The sequence below is a fragment of the Macaca fascicularis genome, chromosome 2, assembly GCF_037993035.2.
Source record: "Macaca fascicularis isolate 582-1 chromosome 2, T2T-MFA8v1.1".
Classification (NCBI taxonomy): Eukaryota; Metazoa; Chordata; class Mammalia; order Primates; family Cercopithecidae; genus Macaca; species Macaca fascicularis.
The window spans coordinates 81725512-81751593 of record NC_088376.1 but is presented as its reverse complement, the minus strand read 5'-3'; the positions used below and the strand labels follow the sequence as shown (position 1 = coordinate 81751593).

Below are 26082 nucleotides of genomic sequence, written 5' to 3'. Positions count from 1 at the left end.
AAGTAGTTGGGGACATCTCTAGTCAGCTATCTTCTAATTGGAAAACGGTACCCCTGGAGTGCAGGCAAACTTTTCAGGGACGAACAGGCATAGACAATTTTTAAAAGGAATCAATTTCCTGATCCTCTACTTCCATGTGAATTCCCTACTAAAAACCATCTGCCCAAGGATGTGCCTGGGATGAACTGCCCCATCTCATCTCCTTTTCCAAATCTTCTTTTCCCATTTTATAAAAGCAGCATATATACCTACCACATGATCCAGCTATTCTACTTCTGGGTATTGACTCAAGAAAAATGGAAATATATTTCCATACAAGGACTTATACATGACTGTTCACAGCACCTTTTTTAAAACAGCCAAAACCAGAAACAATCCCAATGATCTTCAACAGATTAATGAATTGTAGTACATCCACAGGACAGAATACTACTCAGCAATAAGAAGGAATGAACTACTGATACACACATCTAATACAAGTATCAACAATTACGCTAAGTAAAGAAGTCACACATCCCACCAAAAAGTACATGCTGTATAATTCTACCCATATAAAACTCTAAAAAATGCAAACTAATCTGTAGTAACAGAAAGCAGATTAGTAGTAGCCTGAGGACAAAAGAGCAGGAGTGAGGTGCTGCTAAGCACAAGGAAATATTTGGGGATAACAGATACATTCTCTATCTTGCCTGTGCTGATGGGTTCCTAGGTATCAAAACTCATCCAACTGTAAAGTTTTAATATGTATAACTTATTATATGTCAATTATACCTCAATACATTTATTTTTAAGTGAAATTAAAAACATGAATAATTTATAACCAGTAGAACTTCTCTATAAGAAATGTTAAAGAGGCCAGGTGCTCACTCCTGTAATCCCAGCACTTTGGGAGGCTGAGGCAGGCAGATCACCTGAGGTCAGGAGTTCAACACCAGCCTGCCCAACGTGGCAAAACCCCATCTCTACTGAAAATACAAAAATTAGCCGGGCATGGTGGCAGGTGTCTGTAATCCCAGCTACTCAGGATGTTGAGGCAGGAGAATTGCTTGAACCCCAGAGGTCGAGGATGCAGTGAGCCGAGATCACACCACTGCACCCCAGCCTGGGCGACAGAGCAAGGATCCATCTCAAAACAAAACAAAACAAAAACAAAAGAAATGTTAAAGGAAGTTCTTCAAACAAAAGTTACAAAACTAGATATGCTTGGAGGTACTTAGCTTTCCTTTTCTAATTGCTGTTAATTTTTTCTTGTCTTTTCTTTTTCTTTTGAGATGGGGTCTCACTCTGTGGCCCAGGCTAGAGTTCAGTGGTGCACTCTTGGCTCACTGCAGCCTCAACCTCCTGGGGTAAGCCACCCAAAGTAGCTGGGATTAAAGGCTCATGCCACCACACTTAGCTAATCATCTTTACTATTTTTTGTAGACAGGTCTCGCGGTTGCCCAGGCTGGTCTGAACTCCTGGCTTCAAGTGATCCTCCAGCCTCGGCCTCCCAAAGCGCTGGAATTACAGGCATGAACCCTATGCCTGGCTGTTAAAATTAATTTTTCAGTTTTCAGGTTTGGAGTCATAATACTGCTATCTAAATAGGTGAAGTAGCATTGGCTACACATTCAGCCAAAGAGTTAGCTGAATTCAACTCCTGGCTAAGACTAGCCTGGGCAACAATGTAATAAGACCCTGTTTCTACAAAAAAAAAATTTTTTTGAGATGGAGTTTTGTTCTTGTTGCCCAGGCTAGGTACAATGGCGTGATCTCAGCTTACTGCAACCTCCACCTCCCGGGTTCAGGCAATTCTCCTACCTTAGCCTCCCAAGTAGCTGGGATTACAGGCATGCACCACCACGCCCAGCTAATTTTGTACTTTTAGTAGACATGGGGTTTCTCCATGTTGGCCCGACCTCAGGTGATCCTCCTGCCTCGGCCTCCCAAAGTGCTGGGATTACAGGTGTGAGCCACTGCACCCAGCCAAAATAATTTTTTAAAAGTAGCTAGGTGTGGTGGTACACGCCTGTAGCTAAGAGGCTGAGATGGGAGGATCCCATAAGCCCATAGGTTTGAGGCTGCAGTGAGCTATAATCGCGTCAGTACACTCCAGCCTGGGCAACAGAGTGAGACTTTCTCTTTCTCTCTTTCTCTCTCTCTCTCAAAACAAAGGTGAACTACACTATAGCATCTGCATCATTCACAATAGCTAAGATATGCCCATCAATGGATAAACAGATACAATACATATGGCATATATACACAATGGAATACTACTCAGCCTCAAGCAGAAAATTCTGTCATATTCAACAACACAGATGAACCTAGAGGACATTATGCTAAGTGAAATAAGCATAAGCCAGGCATACGAAGGCAAATACCACATGATATGTGGAATCTAAAAAAGTTGAACTCATACACGTATAGAGTACTAGAGGCTGGAGGGAGTGGGTTAGATAGAGAAAGGAGAGGTGCCAGTTAAAGGGTACAAGGTTGTGGTTAGACAGGAGTAGTAAGTTCTGGTGATCTATTGCACAGTATGGTGACTACAATTCATAATAATGTATTGCGTATTTCAAAATAACAAAAACAGTGGATTTTAAACGTCCTCACCGCAAAGAAATAAGCATTTGAGGTAATAGATGTGTTAATTACCCTGATTTTTTCATTCCACAACATATACATATATTGAAACATCACACTGTATCCCATGAACATATACGATTATTATCTGTCAATTAAAAATTTTTTTAAAAACTGAAAACTCACCTTTGTTAAAAAAATCAAGTCACATTTGTCATTCCCTGTCCCACACTTTTGTTACACAAGAATTTATGAGCAAGAAGAGAGTGGCATGATGGTTACAAAATTACTACTCATTCTAAAATGTTTAGTTAGATTAAGCAAACCAGTTTTTCCACAGTAAAACAAATCACTAAGACTGGTTTTGAGTGTAAGGGAAAAAGGCAGTTGTCTTAAATCTCTTTAAACAGATGAAGAAAGCTTAAGATCTTTACTTGCTCCAACATAAAATCCCAACAATTAAACGTTTGGCTTGAGGAACAGCACTTCTCATATGCCAAAGAAATCAAATGATTGGCCTGTCTTTGATCCTAGAGAATTTTTTTTCTCCAGATCAGACCGACATGCCCCAATGCCTACATGATTAAAACCAAAGGTGACAAAATTACAACTGAAAAATAATTGAAAGTAACTTAAAAATAATTACTGTTGGCTCTGTATGTCTAAAATTAAGAAAAGATTGGTATCAGAATTAAGCAAGGTAAGAAGGATCACATGGGAATCAACAGACCTTAATGAAAAATTTAACCTTTTACTGGAACAAGACAAAGCCTACAGCTTCATAGCTTTCTCCAGAAAATTAGGAAACTTAATAGCTACTCAGGGAGAAAGAAGTATGAAATGCATTATAACAGGACTGTTTCATCAGAAAGTGAATTTACTAAGTACATCTGTTAATTAAAATATGCTACTTTAAGAAAAAAAAAAAAACAGAACAAACAGTAACTGCCAATGCTTAAGTCTCCAATAACTGAAGTAAAATTAAACCAGGAAAGGCTTGCTCCTAGACTTTTGTACAACTCACAAATACACACACACACACACACACACACACACACATAAAAATATATCTTTTTTTTGGAGACAGGGTCTTGCTTTGTTGCCTAGGATGGAGTGCAGTGGCACAACAATGGCTCACTGCAGCCTCGATCTCCCACACTCAAGCGATCCTTCCACCTTAGCTTTTTGAGTAGCTGAGACTATACGTGCGCACCATCATGCCCAGCTAATTTAAAAAAATTTTTTTTTGTAGGGACAGGGTCTCACTATCTCACTATGTTGCTCAGACTGGTCTCAAACTTCTGGGCTCACGGGATCCTTCTGCCTTGGCCTGCCAAAATGTTGGGATTATAAGCGTGAGCCACCGCACCCAGTCACAAATATTTTTTGAGCATAATATTATTTAGTACTGCTCTAGGCACGCAGCTCCAACATGAACGAAACAGACAAGACCTCTTCTCTCATGGAGTTTACATTCTACCATACCAAAAAAAACCACAAAAAACAAAAAAACCCACCAAAAACAGAAAAACAAGAGAAAAAAACACGGTAAGAAGATACAAAGTGAATGGAGGTAGGAAGGCTTCTTGGAGGACATGACAAGAAGTTAAAACCTGAATGATGAGAGACAGCGAGGTGACAATCTGGGAACAGAACTCTCCAGGCAAGGATAATACAAAGGTATTATAAAAATGTTTAATGGACTATCGCTAAACTAAGTACTTCTAATAAAAAGCACTGTCCAGTGATTCCTACATGCGCTGCAGTTTGAAAATCAGTGACTGAAAAACAACTCTAATCAGCAAATAAATGGTATGAAATGATCAGGACAGGATTAAAATGAGAATAATATTCGTTTATAAGAAGCATTTTATTGAATGCTAAGCATAAGTTGCACACTGTGCTAAATTATATATAGTCTCATTTTCTGGCTGAAGACATACTGTGAGACACTCATGAAATTTATAAGTAACCATATTTAAACTATCTTTGTGATAGAGTAGGTCAAAAAGATAAAGATACTCAACCTTCCTCTTAATGCAAAATTTAAAATACCAGGTTAGCATTTCACTTACTGATTTTTAAAAATGTTAATGATTCATAATATCTAAGGTTGGTAAGGGCAAGAATGAAAAAATCCTCTCATTTCATGTAGTTGTGTGAAAAACTAGTTGAATTTTTTAATTGACAAAAATTATATTTGTGGTTTATAACATGATGTTTTGATATACATATGTTTTGACATAGTGGTTCACACCTGCAATCCCAGCACTTTGGAAGGCTGGGTCAGGAGGCTCACTTAAGGCCAGAGTTCAAGACTAGACTGGGCAACATAGTGAGAACCCAGCCTCTATATTAAAAAATCAATAAATAAGGCTGGGAGTGGTGGCTCATGCCTGTAATCCCAGCACTTTGGGAGGCCAAGGCAAGTGGATCACTTGAGCCCAGAAGTTCAAGACCAGCCTGGCCAACATGGTGAAACCTCATCTCTATTAAAAATACAAAAAGTAGGCAGGCATGGTGCCACATGCTTGTAATCCTGGCTACTCAGGAGGCTGAGGCACAAGAATTGCTTGAATCCAGGAGGAGGGGGTTGTAGTGAGAGGAGATCGAGCCACTGCACTCCAGCCTAGGCGACAGAGTGAGACTGTCACACAAAAAAAATCATTATATACTGTTTATGGTAGTGAAAAACTAGAAATAGTCCAAATGTCCATCAATAAGGGATTAATCAAGAAACATCTATAATATGTAATACTATGCAGTACTAAAAAAAAAAAGAGTAATGATGCAAATTGAAATACACTGAAATGAAAAAATGTCCAGTGCACACTATAAAGGAAAACACTGAATAACAGTGTGTGTGTATGTACATATATACACACACACATATATATACACACATATATATACACACATATATATACACACATATATATACACACAGACATATATATACATATATATACACATATATATATATTTTTTTAAATGGAGTCTCGCTCTGTCACCCAGGCAGGAGTACAATGGTGCAGTCTCAGGTCACTGTAACCGCCATCTCCTAGGTTGAAGCGGTTCTCCTGCCTCACCCTCCCTAGTAGCTGGGATTACAGGCACCCGCCACGCTCAGCTAATTTTTGTATTTTCAGTACAGATGGGGTTTCACTATGTTGGTCAGGCTGGCCTCGAACTCCTGACCTCAGGTGATCCACCCGCCTCGGGCTCCCAAAACGCTGGAACTATAGGCATGAGCCACCATGCCCCGCCCCATATAATTTTTTTTAAAGGCCATGGAGGGCCAAGATGGGTGGCACTGAGCCCCAAGCTCCCCATGTCCACCAAGACTGCAAAATATCAGCTGTATATCATTTGTCATGTTAATAAAACTGTTAATAAAGAATTTATAGAAACATACATGTTTGCAAATGCATAGAAAATATATAGAAGGATATATACTAAGCTATTCTTCTCTTACAATGGGAATTGGTGAGGGAAGAGAGAGAAAAAAGGAAAAACAGGGGGCTTCTTTTACATTTCATAATTTTTTGCACTACTTTTTTTCCTGAACAGTGAACATGAATTACTCCAGGAACACTTTTAAAAAATGAGAATGTGTTTGCACTTACCTATAGCTTGGAGCCTCAATAATGACTTTCCAGAGCTCTTTATATCAGGGAAGATAGAAATTATCCCAAATATTGAGCTAAATATTATAATGACATTCCTTAAAATGAAATTCTATTTGTATAACAATTAACAGAAAACTATTGTACAAAAGTAGTCTATTTAGGGTATCTTCTCTTTTTTTTATATTTCCATAGGTTTTCAAGGAGCAGGTGGTGTTTGGTTACATGAGCAAGTTCTTTTAGTGGTGACTTCTGAGATTTTGGGGCACCTATCACCTGAGCAGTGTACACTGTACCCAATATGTAGGCCTTTATCCCTCACCCCCAACCCACCCTTCCTTTAGGGTACCTTTTAACTAGACTTCAACAACAGTCCTGTAAAATAAAATTTAATGGGATCTGCAAAGCTCTTGGGGATCTAGTCTCACGCTTCTCAAACAAATTTCTGTATTCATACAGCTCACCCGTGGATCTTGTTAAACTGTAGGCCAATTCAGTAGTCTGCAGCGGGACCTAAGAGTCCCCATTTCTAACAAGTCCAGTAGATCACACTTTGAGTAGCGAGGGTCTAGCCCAAACTCATACCTCATCACTTCGTACTTCAGATACAGTGAATGACAGATTTTCACTCATCATGTTCTTCACATTCCTGTGCCTTTCTATGTATTCTTCTTCAGCCTATATGGTTTTCTCCTCACCTCCTCTACCTCAAAAACTTTTACTCTGTTATAGGTTTAGGTAAAACACTGCAGATGTATTACAGATGTGTCTTCTTTTGTATTCCTCAAGGCCCCAATGCGTTTATGTTCCAGAATTTATCACATTTGTTACACATGTGTCCATCTCCCAATCAGACTACGGGTTTGAAGATAGGAAATGTCTGTCCTCAGAACACAGATATTTGCTTCTTTTTTGCTTTTCCTTTTTTTTTTTTTTTGAGACAGGGTCTTGAGTTGCTTGCTTTGTTGCTGGAGTGCAGTGGCACAATCAGGGCCCATCTTCAGCCCTGACCTTCTAGGCTTGAGCAATCTTACCACCTCAGCCTCCCACGTAGCTGGGACCACAGGTGCCCGCTACCGTACCCAGCTAAGTTTTAAAAACATTTTGTAGAGACAGGGTCTCACAATGTTGCCCAGGCTCTTCTCGAACTCCTGGCCTCAAGCAATCTTCCCACCTCAGCCTCTAAAATGCTGGGATTACAGGCGTAAGCCTACATATATGATAAATGTTTTCTGAGTACAAGTCACTGAGGTATCAGGTTTCTGCCGCTACTTTGAAATAATGATTGTCAAAATCACTTTCATTCCATAAATTTTCTTTAAGGTAATATTCAGCTTAAAAACACGTAATCTCTTAAAATGTAAGACAACACATATTCAAAATTAAAGTGAAGCTGGGGGGCGGGTGTGGTGGCCCAGACCTGTAATCCCAGCACTTTGGGAGGCCTAGGTGGGCAGATCACTTGAGGCCAGGAGTTCAAGACCAGCCTGGGCAACACTGCAAAACCCCATCTCTACTACATATACGAAAATTATCTGGGTGTGGTAGTGCATCCCTGTATCCCAGCTACTAGGGAAGCTGAGGCACAAGAATTGCTTGAAGTTGGGAGGCGGAGGTTGCAGTGAGCTGATATCCTGCCACTACACTCTAGCCTGGGCGACAGAGCCAGACTCTGTCTCAAAAAAAAAAAAAAAAAATTAAATTAAAAAAATAAAGTGAAGCTGAATGCAGTGGTTCATGCTTGTAATCCCAGTACTTTGGGAGGTCACGGTGGGAAGATCACTTGAGGCCAGGAGTTAGAGACCAGCCTGGACAACTTAGCAAGACCCTGTCTTTAAAAATTAAAAAAAAAGGTTGGGCACGGTGGCTCACACCTGTAATCCCAGCACTTTGGGAGGCTGAGGTGGGCGGATCATGAGGTCAGGAGATCGAGACCATCCTGGCTAACACGGTGAAACCCCGTCTCTACTAAAAATACAAAAAATTAGCAGGGCATGGTGGCGGGCACCTGTAGTCCAAGCTACTTTGGAGGCTGAGGCAGGAGAATGGCGTGAATCCGGGAGGCAGAGTTGGCAGTAAGCCGAGATCACGCCACTGCACTCCAGCCTGCGTGACAGAGCGAGACTTCGTCTCTAAATAAATAAATAAATAAATAAACAAACAAAAATTTAATTCAAATAAAAAACAAAATTAAAGTAAAATATCACACTATTTGATGAGATGCTTACCTCATGCTTAAAAAAGTCAAGTTAGGCTGGGCAAGGTGGCTCATGCCTGTAATCCTAGCACTTTGGGAGGCCGAGGTGGGCAGATCATGAGGTCGGGAGTTTGAGACCAGCCCGGCCAACATAGTGAAACGCCCGTCTCTACTAAAAATACAAAAATTAGCCAGGCATGGTGGCGCACGCTTGTAGTCCCAGCTACTCGGAGGACTGAGGCAGGAGAATTGCTTGAACCTGGGAGGCAGAGGTTGCAGTGAGCTGAGATCAGGCCACTGCACTCCAGCCTGGGCAACAGAGAGAGACTCTGTCTCAAAAAAAAAAAAAAAAAAAAAAAAAGTCAAGTTAATTTCACATCATTTTGGTATAAAAGGGGCAAAACAAAGATTGTACTCTTCAGTATTCTTTTAAATACTTTAAGAAAAAATAAGAATGACATCAAATTTCTAATAGTCTTTCCTTTTAAACTTTTTAGGACTCTTAATATATTTTTAGAACAAATGATAGAATAAGATCTTAAATAAAATGCTTACACAGGCAGCCCTGCCTTTACCACTCACCTTCTTCATCTATCCATTTCATGGTGAAGAGCTGTTCGTTGTCAAAAGAACACATGTCTCGAACCTCATTGCAAAGGCCCTCAAAGGAGATGGAAGGTTCAAAATGTGTTATCATGATATCCCTGAAAAAGAAAAGGAGTTTTAAGTTTGAAAATGATTAAAAATAATGATCTACATATTACTGAATGCTTGACAATCTGATGAACTTCAGTCATTTTGTGTGTGCATCAACATGCACTGCTTCCAGTAAATGATTTCATTAAAGTAAAAATTAAAATATCAAGCTGGGCATGGTGGCTCATGCACTTTGGGAGGCTGAGCTGGGCAGATCACTTTAGCCCAGGAGCTCAAGACCAGCCTGGGCAACATGGTGAAACCCTGTCTCTACTAAAAATACAAAAAAAAAATTAGCAAGAGGCTGAGGTGGAAGGATCCTTTTTCAGGCTGGGACCATGGGAGGCAGAAGTTACAGTGAGCCGAGATCACACCACTGCACTCCAGCCTGGGCAACAGAGGAGACTGTCTCAAAAAAAAAAAATAAAAACAAAAAAATCAAATACATATATATACACTTGAATAATTATACTGTTTTAAATAGTTTTTAAAAATAAAAATAGAAAATAGTTTATTTTAATGACAAAAGAGAATTGCTTGCTTTAAAGCAATCTTTCTGTCAAAGAACCCTCAAGGTTACTAGTGTGAGGGCATAGGGTTGAAAGAATGTATTCTGGAATTAAATTAGAAGAAGAAAATTTCTATAGAATTTCTCTGTCAAAGAATAAGTGTAAAATTATCTTTCTTGAATAAGTGGGAAAAAAATTAGTTACACTGGATATCATGAAAATATAACTTCCTTATCAAAGTCCACATTTAAAATTAACACATAGGTAAACATTTGTAAACAGCAAGGCTTTTACATAAATTTTACTTTTCAAAAGCTAAAAAACACTTATCAGAACATACAAATACTTTTAAAACATCTGTGTAATACTTGAAAGTGTAAGTATAAGGCCAGGCGCAGTGGCTCATGCTTGTAACCCCAACATTTTGGGAGGCTAAGACGGGTAGATCACCTGAGGTTGGGAGTTCGAGACCAGTCTGACTAACGTGGAGAAACCCCGTCTCTACTAAAAATACAAAATTAGCCAGGTGTAGTGGTGCATGCCTGTAATCCCAGCTACTCAGAAGGCTGAGGCAGGAGAATCGCTTGAACCCGGGAGGCGGAGATTGCAGTGAACCAATTGAGCCATTGCACTCCAGCCTGGGCAATAAGAGCAAAATTCCATCTCAAAAAAAAAAAAAATGTGTAAGTATAGGCCAGGTGCTATACTTTGTACTTTGGGAGGCTGAGGCGGGCGGATCACTCGAGGTCAGGAGTTCAAGACCAACGCTGGTGCCTGACAAACATGGTGAAACACCATCTCTACTAAAAATACAAAAATTAGCCAGGCTTGGTGGTGGGTGCCTATAATCCCAGCTACCTGGGAGCCTGAGGCAAGATAATCTCTTGAACCCAGGAGGCAGAGGTTGCAGTGAGCCGTGATCACGTCACTGTACTCCAGCCTGGGCGAGAAAGTGAGACTCTGTTTCAAAAAAAAAAAAAGTTCAAGTATAGACACCCATCAGAGACTCAATGAAGGAGTTATGCTTTATCAACTACCACTCCTTAAGTTCCAGGAACTAAAACATTCAAGGGAGTTTTATATAAACACTTCTCTCAGTAATTGCGAAACCACTATGTTCATAACATTCCACAATCACCAGATCCTTGTTACAGTACCAAAGCTAAAAATGAGCTGCAAAATAAAGATATTACATTCTAAAGGTATAAAACAAATTATGCATGCATGATTTTTTTTCTAGTTTAACTTCAGCATTAGCACAAATTATTTTACCACTGATCTTCAACAGAATATAGTCTCCTATATCACAAAGATTCCCAAAATGGTGAATTTAGATATGGTTTTAGCTGAATTTTTTTAAGCATTTTTAATTTTGCTATTGAGTTTCAGAAGACAAACTGCTTTCAATGTGCCTATATTCTAAAATATAGAATCTATTATAAAGTTTTTCCTTAGGACTAATTGCTTTTAAAAAATAAACCCCCAAAAGAATCAAATTCAGTCCTTCTGCTACCTCACTGTAAGTTTTTCTCCTAAATTAGACTATTCAGAAAAAATACTTTTATTTGCAATAACCATTATAATAATTGGTTTAGGCAAGATTATCCATGAATGGTAAGACCATTGGGCAAAATGTTTTGGGGGACTAGAGTATTCATATAATCTCAAAGAATCACCTCCCAAATTATTAACTATAAAAAAGTCATAAAGCAATTTCCACCTTTTAATAATCAAAAAGATAGTGAACTCAAAAATAACAATTATGAAATATGAATTTGACAATAAAGTAAAAAAGCAATGTTATAAAGCTTTGTCAATGTAATAAGGGGAAAAGAGAAATCTCTTTGAAGTTCAAGGTCCAGTTTTGGCTCAGCAAGGTGGTTTGCGCCTGTAATCCCACCTACTCAGGATGCCGAGGTGGGAGGATCGCCTTAGGAGTTCAAGGCCAGCCTGAGTGATAGAACAAGACCCTGTCTCTAAAAAAATTTTTTTTTAATTAGCCAGGCATAGTGTATTCCCAGCTACTCACAAAGATCATTTGAGCCCAGGAGTTCAAGGCTGCAGTGAGCCATGATTGAGCCACTGGACTTCAGTTTGGGCAAAAGAGTAAGACTCTGTCTCTTAAAAAAAAAACACACTCAGCTTTGTATTGTGGGTTACTAAGTCTCAATGTTATCATCTGAAAAATGGAGATAATCACATCTGCCTCTGAGTATTATCATGAAGACTAAATAAAAATAAGTGCAGCTTGAGTCTGGGAGGTTGAGGCTGCGGTGAACTGTGACTATGTCACTGCACTTTAGCCTGGGTGATGGAGGAAGACACTGACTCAAAAAATGAAAAATAAATGAAAATAAATGAGTGCAGCCAGGCAAAGTGGCTCATGCCATAATCCCAGCACTTTGAAAGGTCAGTGTGGGAGGATTGCTTGGGTACAGGAGTTCAAGACCTGCCTGGGCAACATAGGCAGACCTTGTCTCTACAAAAAAATTAAAAATGAGCCAGACATAGTGGTGCGTGCCTACAGTCCCAATTACTTGGGAGGCTGAGGTAGGAGGATTGCTTGAGCCTGGGCAGTTAAGGCTGCAGTGAGCCGTGATTATACCACTGTACTCAGTCTGGGTGACAGAGTAGGAATGTGCCTCAAAAAAAAAAAAAAAAAAAAAAAAAAAAAAAAAAAGTGCCAAATACTTATCACAGTTCTTTTTCTTTTGTTCCATTTTTTTTGGCTGAGGTTTTTTTTTTTTTTGAGACAGAGTCTCGCTCTGTCACCCAGGTTGAAGTGCAGTGGCACGATTACAGGCGTGAGCCACTGCACTCGGTCTCAGTAACATTTCTGAATAACACTAACTTTAATTCTTTAAAAGTTTTTTTCTTTAATTGACAGAAATTTTTCTATTATATTTCACTAAGATAAGAGATTATTGCTACAATTCAATACCGTCTAGAAAATCCTAGCCAATGATTAAAAATAAAAAAGGCAGCCGGGCGCGGTGGCTCATGCCTGTAATCCTAGCACTTTGGGAGGCTGAGGTGGGCGGATCACGAGGTCAGGAGATCGAGACCATCCTGGCTAACACGGTGAAACCCCGTCTCCACTAAAATACAAAAAAAATTAGCCGGGCGTGGTGGCGGGCGCCTGTAGTCCCAGCTACTCGGGAGGCTGAGGCAGGAGAATGGCGTGAACCCAGGAGGCAGAACTTGCAGTGAGCCGAGATCGCGCCACTACACCCTAGCCTGGGGGACAGCGAGACTCCGTCTCAAAAAATAAAATAAAATAAAATAAATTTTAAAAATTAAAAAAATTAAAAAAATTAAAAAGGCTGGGTGCAGTGGCTCACACCTGTAATCCTAGCACTTTGGGAGGCCAAGGTGGGTGGATAACCCGAGGTCAGGAGATCAAGACCAGCCTGGCCAGCATGGCGAAATCCCATCTCTATTAAAACTACAAAAATTAGCCAGGCATGGTGGTGCGTGCCTGTAATCCCAGCTACTCAGGAGGCTGAGGCAGAAGAATCACTTGAACTTGGGAGGCGGAGGTTGCAGTGAGCCGAGATCACACCACTACACTCCAGGCTGGGTGACAGAGACTCTGTCTCAGAAAACATAAAATAAATAAATAAATAAATAAGATATAGAAAAGAAGAGGCAAAACTGCTACTTGCAGATGACATTATCTACCTTAAAAATTCTAAGACAGGTAAATTATTAGTAAGGTGGAAAGTTTAATTTAAACATACAAAAAGAAAACAGTATATAATAGGTCTATGAGAAGACCCCATTAACAAAAGCACATGATTATAAAATACAGGAACAGGCCGGGCACAGTGGCTCAGGCCTGTAATCTCAGCACTTTCAGAGGCCAAGGCAGATGGATCACCTGAGGTAAGGAGTTCCAGACCAGCCTGGCCAACATGGTGAAACCCTGTCTTCACTAAAAATACAAAAATGAGCCAGGCATGATGGCGCCTTGCCTGTAATCCCAGCTACTCAAGAGACTGAGGCTGGAGAATCGCTTGAACCCGGGAGGCAGAGGTTGCAGTAAGCCAAGATCATGCCACTGTACTCCAGCCTGGATGACAGAGCAAGACTCCATCTCAAAAAAAAAAGAAAAAAATTAAGTAATGAATCAAGCCATTCCATAACATATATCAAAGTTAACTATAATACTACAATAATTAAACCAATAGTGGTATGTGCAAAAATAGATCTCTCCCCTAAAATCAATGAAACAACAGAAAGTACCTATGCACATTGTGAGAAATTTAGTATATAACAGAGTTACCATTTCAAATCAGTGATAAAAGGACAATCTGTCCAATAATGGTATTAGAATAAATTTTGAAAAATAAAAAGTTGTGTCAGTACCTTATAAATGACTAAACCCCAAAATACCAGATTCACTGAAAAGATAATCACTTTAAAAGTTTCATAATAGGTCAGGCACAGTGGCTCACACCTACAATCCCAGCACTTAGAGAGGCCAAGGCGGGTGAGTCACTTGAGGTCACGAGTTTGGGACCAGCCTGGCCAACATGGCAAAACCCTGTCTCTACTAAAAATACAAAAATTAGCCAGGTATGGTGGCACATGCCTGTAATCCCAGCTACTTGGGAGGCTGAGGCAGGAGAATCACTTGAACCCAGGAGGCAGAGGCTGCAGTGAGCCAGGATCATGCCACTGCACTCCAGCTTGGGCGACAGAGCAAGACATTGTCTCAAAAAACAAACAAAAATTAGCTGGGTGTTGTGGCGTGGGTGTTGTGGTGTGCACCTATAATCCTAGCTACTTAAGAGGCTGAGGCAGGAGGATTGTTAGAACCCAAGAGGCAAAGGTTGCAGTAAGACGAGATCACACCACTGGGTTCCACCCTGGGAAACAAAGCGAGACTCTGTCTCAAAAAAAAAAAAAAAGTTGCATAATAGAAGAAAAATAGAATATTTTTAAATGAAAAATATCTACCTAAGACAGCAAGTCCAGAAACTATCAAGGAAATTCTTAAAAAGGGCAGATTTGATTAAATAAAAACAAAAAACTCCAGATTAGCAACAGATTGGGGAAATGCTGGGAAATTTAACAAAATGTCAATGTCCTGTCAACAAATTAATAAGAAAAATAATACAACAGCAAATGGGTAAAATAGGAATAAACAATCCAGAAGAAATATAAATTATCATTAATATATAAAAGATACTTGTAAAAATAAGTTACCATTTTTTTGCCAATCCGACAGTCAAAAATTTAAAAGACAGATAACATGCAATGGGAATATAAGGAAGAAGTTTCACTAGTCCTGCTGTTAAGAATGTAAATTAAGCTCTTTTGGGAAACAATATCAAATTTTGAGATAGGCATATCTTTGACTATATTTGCAAGAATATATATTAAATATAAGGAGATTCCTTCAACATTATTTGAAATAGTGAGTTGATGAAGACAACTTTAAATGTTCATCAACCCGAAAAAAGATTAAACATATTATGGTGGCTGGGTGCAATGGCTCATGTCTGTAATTCCTACACCCTGAGAGGCCGAGGCAGGAGAATCACTTGAGCACAGGAGTTGGAGACCAGCCCTGTCTCTACAAAATACAAAAAAAAAATTAGCTGAGCCTAGTGGTACGCACCGTAATCCCAGCTACTCAGGAGGCTAAGGTGGGAGGACAAGGTGGTTGAGGCTGCAAAGGACCTAGATCATGCCACTGCACTCCAGCGTAGGCAACAGAATCAGACTCTGTCTCTTAAAACAACAACAACAACAACAATTGTAGAACACTATATTACCAACTTTAAAGAGGTCTGTCTATCCTGGCATGGAAAGATGACCATGATTTTTTAAATCAAGTTGCAGATGCATGTGTGGAAATATGAACTCATTTATTGGAAAAATGAAAGGGTATGTCTATGTGTGTGTATGCACATATATATCTATACTTATAAATATACCGATATGATATGGAATATCCCAAACTGTTAACGATGGCTACCTCTAAAAAGTGGGAGCGAGACAGCCATAAAAAAGAATGAAATCACGTCTTCTAGACCAGCATGGATAGAATTGAAGGCCATTATCCCTAGTGAAAAAAATCAGAAACAGAAAGCCGGATACAACATAATCTCTTATAAGCAAGAGCTAAACAAAAGACACACATGGACATAAAGAGGGAATAACAGACATTGGAGACTACAAAAGGTGGGAGGGGCATGAGGGTTGAAAAATACCTATCGGGTACAGGTAATTTTCTAGGTTTTACTGTTTACTGTTCAGGTGATGGGTACACTAAGTGACCAGACTTCACCGCTACATGATATAAGCATGTAAGAAAGAAAGAAATTTGCACTTGTACCCTTTAAATATATAAAAATGAACTAATAAAATAAAATAAGGTGGGAGTGAGAGACTACAGGGGAACTTTATGTGTGTGTGTGTATATATAAAAATTTTTTTTTTGAGACAGGGTCTTACTCTGTTGCCCAGGCTGGAGTGCAGTGGTGCAATCACAGCTCACTGCAGCCTTGACTTCCTGGCCTCGGGTGATTCTCCCACCTCACCCTCCAAGTAGCTAGGATAACAGGCTAATTTTTTTGTAGAGATAGGGTTTCACCCCATTCAGCCCAGGCTGGTCTCCAACTCCTGCGCTCAAGTGATTCACCTACCATGACCTCCCAAAATGTTGGGATTACAGGCATGAACCACCGCACCCAGCCTCTTTCTGTATTTCTGTATTTTTAATATTTAGTTTTAGTGCCTTGCCTTTGTGATCTGTATTTGGCCACTGGTGTCATTTTTGTTTCTATTATCATTCTCAGTCACATTCCTACATAGGTTAGCTGTCAAGCACAGTGCTTGCAACATAGAGCAGACAGACAATAAATAATTGTTCCGTTCTTTCTGACATTTCCTCCTGAATACCTCATAAGCACCTCGAACTCAAAATTCAGGGAACTGTTTCAGCCAATAAATTAACTTCTCCCACAGATCTCTTCCACATTCCCCAGTCTCTCTTAAACAAGAAACCTATGATTGCCCAACTCCCGTCACCCCCATAAGACTACCTTTAATTCTACTGATACTACCCCTTAAAATTTCCACTGAATCCATATACTCTTTTCTCTCTCCTTAAAATCTCTCACCTGGGCCGGGTACAGTGGCTCAAGCCTGTAATCCCAGCACTTTGGGAGGCCGAGACGGACGGATCACGAGGTCAGGAGATCGAGACCATCCTGGCTAACATGGTGAAACCCCGTCTCTACAAAAAATACAAAAAACTAGCTGGGCGAGGTGGTGGGCACCTGTAGTCCCAGCTATTCGGGAGGCTGAGGCAGGAGAATGGCGTGAACCTGGGAGACGGAGCTTGCAGTGGGCTGAGATTCGGCCACTGCACTCCAGCCTGGGCAACAGAGCGAGACTCTGTCTCAAAAAAAAAAAAAAAAAAAAATCTCTCACCTGGACTACTTCAAAAGCCTCCAAATCAGTTTCACCCATCACCAATCCATCTCCCATACTGATTTCAAGTGTTATCTTTCTAAAATGGAAATCTGATTATGTATTTCTCTTACTTAAAATTTTCATCAATGAGAAAAAGTCTGAACTCTGCACTATGACATTCAAGTGTCTTCACAATCTAGCCCCTATGAACTTTCTTGGCCTCATCTCTCACCAGTGCCTACTTCATACTTTATATCCTAATAAGGAATGAATATGAGACTAACAACCAAACTGATCTTAATTCTCCAAACTTAGTGGTTGTTTAATGCCTATAACACCCATCTAACATCATTATTCACCAGGCAAACTCCTAGTTATCCTTTAAAAGCCTCAGACATTTCCTCCAGGGAGGTTTCCATCATCCCAAACTCCTCCCCAATATCCATTCCTGCAAATACCTTACATACGTACTTCAAATTTAATTGTTTCTATTGTAACTCATGTCTTTCCCTCCGCAAGTCTCTTAGTTCCTTAAAGGCAGAGCCTTACCTATCTCTGCATCCTCTGCGCTACGACAGCATCATGTGCCTGGATTACAGATGTTCAACAATATTTACTAAACTCAGTTTGAATAATCTCTGGTAATATTTGAAATCTTAAGCAAGATCGGAATTTTTAAAATTCATGTTTAAAGTAGGCACATTTCAATCATAAAAAAAAAAACAACAGACACTAAAATTGTAAAAGGGGGGTGGGAGTTGCATTCAAAAGCCATCATGAACTAAGGACCTCTGGGGAGAATTTTTCTATACAGAGTTGCTTCTTTCTCCTTTGCTTCCTCAGTTTCTGCTTCTTCACAACTTTCATTTGCACATTGTCAGTTCTGGCCTCATCAGACTCTCTCTGCAACTCCAGCTTCAGTTCCCAGTGCTGACCAATTTTATCTCCATATTATCTCATTCAAATTTCTGAGGGTTTTTTGTGTTTGGTTTTGGTTTTTTGGCACCAGGCTAGCATGCTCTATTTTTTTCTCTCTCTGGCCAAGCTATGGATAAGCTGCCCTAGGGTTAGGTGCCATGGCTGAAGCTCCAAGACCAATCAGCTAACATCCCCCCAACCCTCAAGATACTACTCGTATTTCCTCAGAACCATTACTAAAGTATATTTCTAAAATAATCTTGCATTTCTTTCAAAAACAAGTCTTGCCAAGACTTGTTCACAGTAAGAAAAACTCTACATACTTCTTCACTGAAGCAGCTATTCCAAATATGCAAAGAGTTAACAATCTTTTATTTCTAGATGTGCACAGAAGGAATCCTCTGTATTGTTATTACTGCTTGGCAGCAGTGGTTTAAAAAGAACTTTTACAAGCTTTCTGCAAAAATTTCCATACACATATAATGTAAAGATACGAGCAGTCCAGATGTTGCCTTGGTAAAGTCTATCCCATAATTTCAAGTAATTTTATATAAGGATAAGCACATACATTGACAGTTTATCACTAATTAGCAAAACCTGTTTCTCTTCCTCCAAACTAATAACACTAGGTAATAATTGAAGGCCCCTCACTGGAAACCTTCCTTGCTAGGAAACGACGAGTGCAGGCCATGAGAAAGGCATCTAACTAAGATGTGGTGTCCAATAAAATTGAATTTTCAGTGCTATTAATCTCTTGCTTAAAAATTAGATATAAATTGGTTGGGCAAGATGGTTCATGCCTGTAATCCCAGCACTTTGGGAGACCGAGGTGGGCAGATCACTTGAGGTCAGGAGTTCGAGACCAACCTGGCGAACATGGTGAAAACCCGTCTCTACTAAAACACAAAAATTAGCTGGGCGTGGTGGTGCACGCCTGTAGTCCCAGCTACTCAGGAGGCAGAGGCAGGAGAATCTCTTGAACCTGGGAGATGGAGTTTGCAATGAGCTGAGATCACGCCACTGCACTCCAGCCCGGGCGACAGAGCGAGACACCATCTCCAAAAAAATAAATAAATAAAATAAAAATAAAAACTAGAAAAAAATTAAATGTTATTTGATCTAGAGATAACACGTTTTCACTGAGATCAAGCTTAACAGAATAACAACACTATACACACCTTTGAAAAGAGAGGGCAATTTATTCACTAAAAAATGCTGGCTATTAAATGAGTCAACATTCACTGGAAGGAAATATTGTTAGAAAAGGGTAGTGGAGCCAGGTACGGTGGCTCACACCTGTAATCCCAGCACTTTGAGAGGGTGAGGCAGGAGGATCACTTGAGCCCAGGAGTTTGAGATCAGCCTGGGCAACACAGTGAGAACTTGTCTCTATATAAAAAAGAAAGAAAGAAAAGGGTAGAGGGATAGAGGAAATGCTATGTAATAATGGCCCTTCAGAAGATTGGAGAGAAAAGAAAACTTTTTCAAATGCAGAATGTTCTTACATTTCTTGGAATAAAGGAAGCATTTTCTATTTTAAAATCAGGTAGGTGTTCTAGTTAGCCAACCTGTTTATTAACTATCCTTGTCCGTGACTCATTTTAGCTTCATCTATATTAATGAGCAGCTGACTATGTAATACCACAATCATCAGTTTAGACTATACAAACACATAATCTTAACAGATCTAATTTCAGAGGACAGAAATTTGGTACAATTTAGAGTGCTGATATTGTCTTTAAATGAGGCTTGAAATGAAGGTACCATTAGAAAGCTTTCACTGAACAAAGACCAGTATACAATGGGCAAGAGGTTATCTGTGCCTCAGCAAAATTTCACAGATTTTAGAAGACAATGTTACCTTGAATGTCTTCGAAAATTTTTAGTCAAACACTACAGAAGCTGTATGTCCTTATTCTCTTCTTTTTAATAACTGGAGCAGCCGGGCGCGGTGGCTCAAGCCTGTAATCCCAGCACTTTGGGAGGCCGAGGCGGGTGGATCACGAGGTCAGGAGATCGAGACCATCCTGGCTAACATGGTGAAACCCCGTCTCTACTACAAATACAAAAAACTAGCCGGGCGTGGTGGCGGGCGCCTGTAGTCCCAGCTACTCGGAGGCTGAGGCAGGAGAATGGCGTGAACCCGGGAGGCGGAGCTTGCAGTGAGCCGAGATCGCGCCACTGCACTCCAGCCTGGGTGACACAGCGCGAGACTCCGTCTCAAAAAAAAAAAAAAAAAAAAATAACTGGAGCAATACGCTAAGATAATTTGCTATCTAAATTCATGAAGTACAGCAAGACTTTGATTTCTTCTCAAAGGAGAAGTTTACAACGATTTTCATTTACTAACTAGGCCTATTTACATGTGTCAAACTAATATAAATGGGAAAATAGAAAGAAGCACTAATTTCTTACCTTTCATAGACTCATTGGAGAAGATGATCTCAATTTAATAAGCCAAGAATGTACTGAAAGCCTTAGGGCCAGGCGCAGTGGCTCATGCCTGTAATCCCAGCACTTTGGGAGGCCAAGGCGAGCGCATCATTTGAGGCCAGGAGATCAAGACAAGCCTGGCCAACATGATGAAACCCTGTCTCTACTAAAAACACAAAAATTAGCCCGGTGTGGTGGCGCATGCCTGTAATACCAGCTACTGGGGAGGCTAAGGCAAGTGAACTGCTTGAACCCAGGAGGCAGAGGGTGCAGTGAGCCAAGATCATGCCACTGCACTCCAGCATGGGTAACAGGGTAAGACCCTGTCTCAAAAACCAACAAACAAAAACAAAATAAAATAAAGTGAAACATCTCATTCATCAAATTACAAGTAAGGGTTTTTAAAAAAAGCAAAGGAAGCTTTTTTCTCACCTTGCAAAGTTCATGGCTGACCATCCTCAAGTCAAAACAGTTCTTGTGACAACTACAAACTTTAAAAAAACATACACAGATTTCTTGGTACTGATTTAAAATCAAAATCTCCTTATTCAATTTTACCTGTTTAAACACAAAGGTATCATACTGTCCTATATAACTCCAATAAACTACTCCTGCATACAGTCAGGCTAACAATAAACAGAGGCCAGAGGCTTCATGGCAGCAAACTAGTAAGTCCTTACATCAAATCAACACAACATTTAGGGGCTTAGATTTTCTTTGAAATCAAAACAAGAGAGGCAGTTTGAGAGTTTGCTATCTTCACTGATCCTCTCAGGAATGTAAAAGTATGCACTACAATTTCAACCTACCACTGCTTGAGTTTTTTAAAGCAATTTACTTCTACCTGGACAAGCAGTAAGGCAAGTCAAAGTAGCTGGGTTTTTTGTGACTTCTCAGTCTCAAACCTTTATGGTCACACTAACATTTCACATTTCTAATGCTCCTAAACATAATTATCTCAAAAAAAAAAAAAAAAATTCAAACCACAACTGTATTTAAAGGAAGGGGACACTTTGCGTCACTGACAGAAAATGATTTAACACAATGAACTCAGAACTGGGTTTTTTCTTGTAACCATAGTAAGAGAGTGAAGATCAGAGAATTTAAAACTGCAACTAGGCTAGTCGCACTTTGCAGTATCTCACCCTATCGGGTAGTCGTTCAAACAACACCGAGAAAGAAAGGCTCACAAAATTTTGATTTACACACATGCAACTTAATCTTGACGAGACATAAGTACCCACTGCACGTCCCTGAAAACGCATCGACTTGATTCTTAAATACAACCCCTATGTCTAATATACTGGCAGTGCAGATACACTACGTGAACACAACGGGGATGAAGATATATCTAAGAGAACAAGAGGCGTTAGGCCTGCTGGTAATCAAAACGGCCAGCTAACTGAAGTAGTCCCGTTTTCTATCCCCACAGCAAACAGAGTTAACTAAAGCACCGCTTGGAATCCTCAACTCGCAACCCCAAATACACCCAGACTTAAGGATGCAAGGCCACTACAAAGCTCTCAGTAGACGAGTCTCTCGTCCACACCAGGTGCACCTACTCTATCCCTTAGGTTCCTCCTCGGACCCTACTCTGGCCCCTTGGGTCCCCGCACTGCCATACCTGGGTACCCCTCCAGTCCTGCGTCCCCTTGCTTCGCCCCCACCCCCATCACTTCGTCATTCGCCCTGAGTCACCGGAGCCGCCCGCCCGCCCAGCCCAACCCGCCTACAACACCTCCAGCCCCTCACCCTCCCCTCCTCCATGCCGAGTGGAGCCGGCCTGTCCCCTCCCGCCCACGCGCCCTGCCCCAGGACACTCACCCGCGGTAGTAGGCTTTCACCCGGACCTGGTGGGAATGGTCCCCGCTGCCGCCGCCTGCGACCGTGTGGGACATGGTGCTGCTGTCCCTCTGAGTCGGCATCTCCTCACTCCCCCGCCTCAACACTGGAGGCCGGGGGTGCGGGGGGGCGCTCCGGACCCCGTGGGGGACTCCGCCGCCCGCGCCTGTCGGAGAGCCGCGGCCGTCAGCCCACCTACCTGCCCACCTCGCCCGCAGCGCCGACCCAAGGGTCGCCTCGCCGGAGCAGCCGGAACCGCGCGGCTCCTCCCACTCCCCGTAGGCGCCGCCGCCTCTACAGCCGCCCGGGCCCAGGACACCTCCTGCGTCGGTCCCTCCCACTTCGCTCGCTCCAAAGGCCCACATTCCGGGGTAGGGCGGGCGCAACCATCTAGCCAGCTCAAGGAGCCTCAATGCCGGGCTGAACCATCCTTACGGGGGCAGAGAAAGGAGACAGAGGGAATGGGAGACGCTGCTTATGGCATCAAACAGGCCAGGAGGGGTGCTTTCACGCGAGCTGTGAAAGAGACAATGACCAGCTCTAGATCACTAAAGTCTCTTCCCTGGAGGAACAATGGTAGGGACAAATTCTACGACACCTCACCCTAGTCTCGCAACTTGGTCACGCCTGCGGTCGGCCGACTTGGCACCCGGGATAGATTTGCGTGCAGGTTTCTGGGATTTGGAGTCCTCATGGCATTCTGGGACTTGAGGTTCCTTGCGCGTAGGGTTGCGCGCCTTCCCGTTGGTGAAGTCTCTCTCTCCAGCGTGCTCCCTGGAGCTGTTGGGGTGGAAAACCTGGATCCAGCTTGGGCATCTGAAGGTCCTGGAAATGACTGGGCTTTCTCACGTTCTAGACTTTATTATCTGATTAAGTCTCCCATCTTCTAATTGCATAAATCGTCTAAATTATACATGTCTTTTTGGGGAACAAGAATTTGGTTACCTGCTCAGCGTAACCTCTTTTATGGAAATAATTTAATAACATATGTAACAAATATAATAAAGGAAGAAAGTCAACCAGAAGATAGGATGAAAACCCGATTTTTCTTATTTGGGGGCCCCCATATCTAGGCCCTTGTAGACTGCCCTTGCATGGAACAAGAGCATAATGAATACTTGCCCAATCAAGTCAGTCAATCCAAGAGCATTTCATTCTGTTAAAAACTGGCTTACCAAGGATTAGAAAGAATCGTCCTTGTAACCTAGTCTCTGACTTTCCTAGGATGTTGGCTCTGACACATAATTTACACTGCAACTACAGGTAGCATGAATCCAGCCCCTACAGCAGTCCTGGTGCTGAACGAGTTGGAATAATCAAAGAAATAGCTTTCTTTACGATGATAAAATAGGCTTGGGGGACTGAGTCATCAGTTATGTGTGACATTTTAGCGTGGTACGACATCCTCCAACTGCTACAGACTTGGATTATATACTCTTACTAAAAATTCCCCTTGAGTCAGGCAAAGGGCTACATGCCTGTAGTCCCAGCCTTTGAGAGGCTGAGGCAGGAGGATCACTTGAGCCCAGGAGTTCAAGGCCAGCCTGAGCAACATGGTGAGACCCCATCTCTTAAACAGACAAACAAAAATCCCATTGAAAACTTGGTATCAGGTTTTCACCAATTGGAGACCTGCATCAGCATGTTTAATACAGAGGGATTAACTATGGAATATACGTTATTTCTAGTGGAAAATTTAGCAGGCTTGTGACAAATTTGTAATGCTGTAGAAAAAGAAATTTATGTCATATAGGGAGTGAAAATGTATAGAGAAATGAAAGGTAAGACATGGAAAATGTTCTTGATCATGATTCCTTAGCATTTTGAAAAATCCTTCTTCACTGACCTCATAGCATGCTTTGAAGGTGACCATTGTTTCCAGAGGAGGCTTACTGCTTACTTTGTCAGCTATGAGAATCTGTACATATTGATAATTTGCATCAATACCACTGTATAAATAAGTTTTCTTTCTCTGAAAGATGGAGCTTTACTTGTGATTATCAGGGAAAGCATTTTTTGTTTTCATTTTTTTAGAGATGGAGACTCACTATGATGCTTAGGCTGGAGTGCAGTGGCTAGTCACAAATGCGCTCATAGCACACTACAGTCTTAAACTTCTTGACTCAAGCAATCCTCCCACCACAGCCTCCTGAGTAGCTGGGACTACAGGCGCATTCCACCATACCTGAATAACATTTTTTTGTTTTAAAGTCTATCTTTTCTGATAGTAATATAGCCACTACAGCTCCCTTAAGGTTGCTGTTTAGATGGTATATCTTTTTTTTTTTGAGATGGAGTCTCATTCTGTTGCCCAGGCTGGAGTGCAGTGGCATGATCTCAGCTCACTGCAACCTCCACCTCCCAGGTTCAAGCGATTCTCCTGCCTCAGCCTCCTGAGTAGCTAGGATTACAGGCACACACCACCATGCCTGGCTAATTTTTGTATTTTTAGTAGAGCCGGGGTTTCGCCATGTTGGCCAGGGTGGTCTCAAACTCCTGACCTCAGGTGATGCGCCTGCCTTAGCCTCTCAAAGTGCTGTGATTACAGATGTGAGCCACTATGCCCAGCCAGTATATCTTTAAAAAAAAAAATTTTTTTTTCTTTGGCTGGGCACGGTGGCTCACGCCTGTAATCCCAGCACTTTGGGAGGCTGAGACAGGCGGATCACAAGGTCAGGAGATCGAGACCATCCTGGCTAACATGGTGAAACCCCGTCTCTACTAAAAATACAAAAATTAGCCGGGCGCAGTGGCAGGCACCTGTAGTCCCAGCTACGTGGGAGGCTGAGGCAGGAGAATGACGTGAACCCAGAAGGCGGAGCTTGCAGTGAACCGAGATTGCCCCACTGCACTTCAGCCTAGGCGACGGAGAGAGACTCCGTCTCAAAAAAAAAAAAAAAAAAAATTAACTTACCATCTGTTTGCATCTTTAAATCTAAAGTGTATATCCTGTATATATAATATCACACCATTGGAACTTGTTTTATTATCCAGTCTGACAATCTCCATCTTAGGTTAAGTTATTTAATTTGGCCCGGCACAGTGGCTCATGCCTGTAATCCCAGCACTTTGGGAGGTTGAGGTGGGTGGATCATTTCAGGTCAGGAGTTCAAGACCAGCCTGGCCAACATGGAGAAACCCCGTCTCTACTAAAAATACAAAAGTTAGTCGGGCGTGGTGGCATGTGCCTGTAATCCCAGCTACTCGGGAGGCTGAGGCAGGAGAATCGCTTGAGCCCGGGAGGCAGAGGTTGTGGTGAGCAGAGATCACGCCACTGCACTCCAGTCTGGGCAACAGCGTGAGAACCTGTCCCAAACAAACAAACAAACGTTATTTGGCCGAGTGCAGTGGCTCACACCTGTAATCCCAGCACTTTGGGAGGCCAAGGAGGGGGTGGATCACCTGAAGTCAGGAGTTCGAGACCAGCCTGGCCAATATGGTGAAACCCTATCTCTACTACAAAAATGAGCCCGGTGTGATGGTGGCCACTTGTAATCCCAGCTACTCAGGAGGCTGAAGCAGGAGAATCACTTGAACCTGGGAGGCAGAGGGTGCAGTGAGCCAAGATCGCACCATTGCACTCCAGCCTGGGCAACAAGAGTGAAACTCCATCTTAAAAAAAAAAAAAAGTTATTTAATTCATTTAATTTTTATGTATTTATGTGACTGGAATTTCATCTGCCATTTTACTCTTTGTTTTCTATGTCTCATGTGTTTTTTGTTCCTCTATTACTCTTTACTGCTTCCCTTTGCATGAATATTTTCTGGTGGATGATTTTAATACCTTCAATGACTTTCTAAACATACATATTTTGAGTTATTTTCTTAGTAACTGCTCTAGGGCTTAGATTATACTTTTTTTTTTTTT

The 26082-nt window shown here is 41.4% G+C and overlaps 1 protein-coding gene across 4 annotated transcripts in view; it reads right to left on the bottom strand.

Annotated features, from left to right (window-relative positions):
• PRKCI (protein kinase C iota) overlaps window positions 1-22543 on the bottom strand; it is an 85379-nt gene extending 62836 nt beyond the window's left edge. For 2 of the 4 annotated variants that reach the window (XR_012430860.1, XM_045386636.3), the window contains exons 1-3: window positions 22197-22543; window positions 20805-20863; window positions 8971-9092 (exon numbers count right to left, since the gene is read on the bottom strand). Coding sequence is in view for 2 of the 4 variants with exons in the window: in XM_045386636.3 (XP_045242571.1) it covers window positions 8971-9092; window positions 20805-20818 (136 nt within the window). In the remaining 2 variants the exon portion in view is untranslated. The remainder of the gene's footprint in view (window positions 1-8970; window positions 9093-20804; window positions 20864-22196) is intronic. The other 2 variants (XR_012430859.1, XM_045386635.3) reach the window with 1 other exon arrangement.
• Between the last annotated feature and the right edge of the window lie 3539 nt (window positions 22544-26082).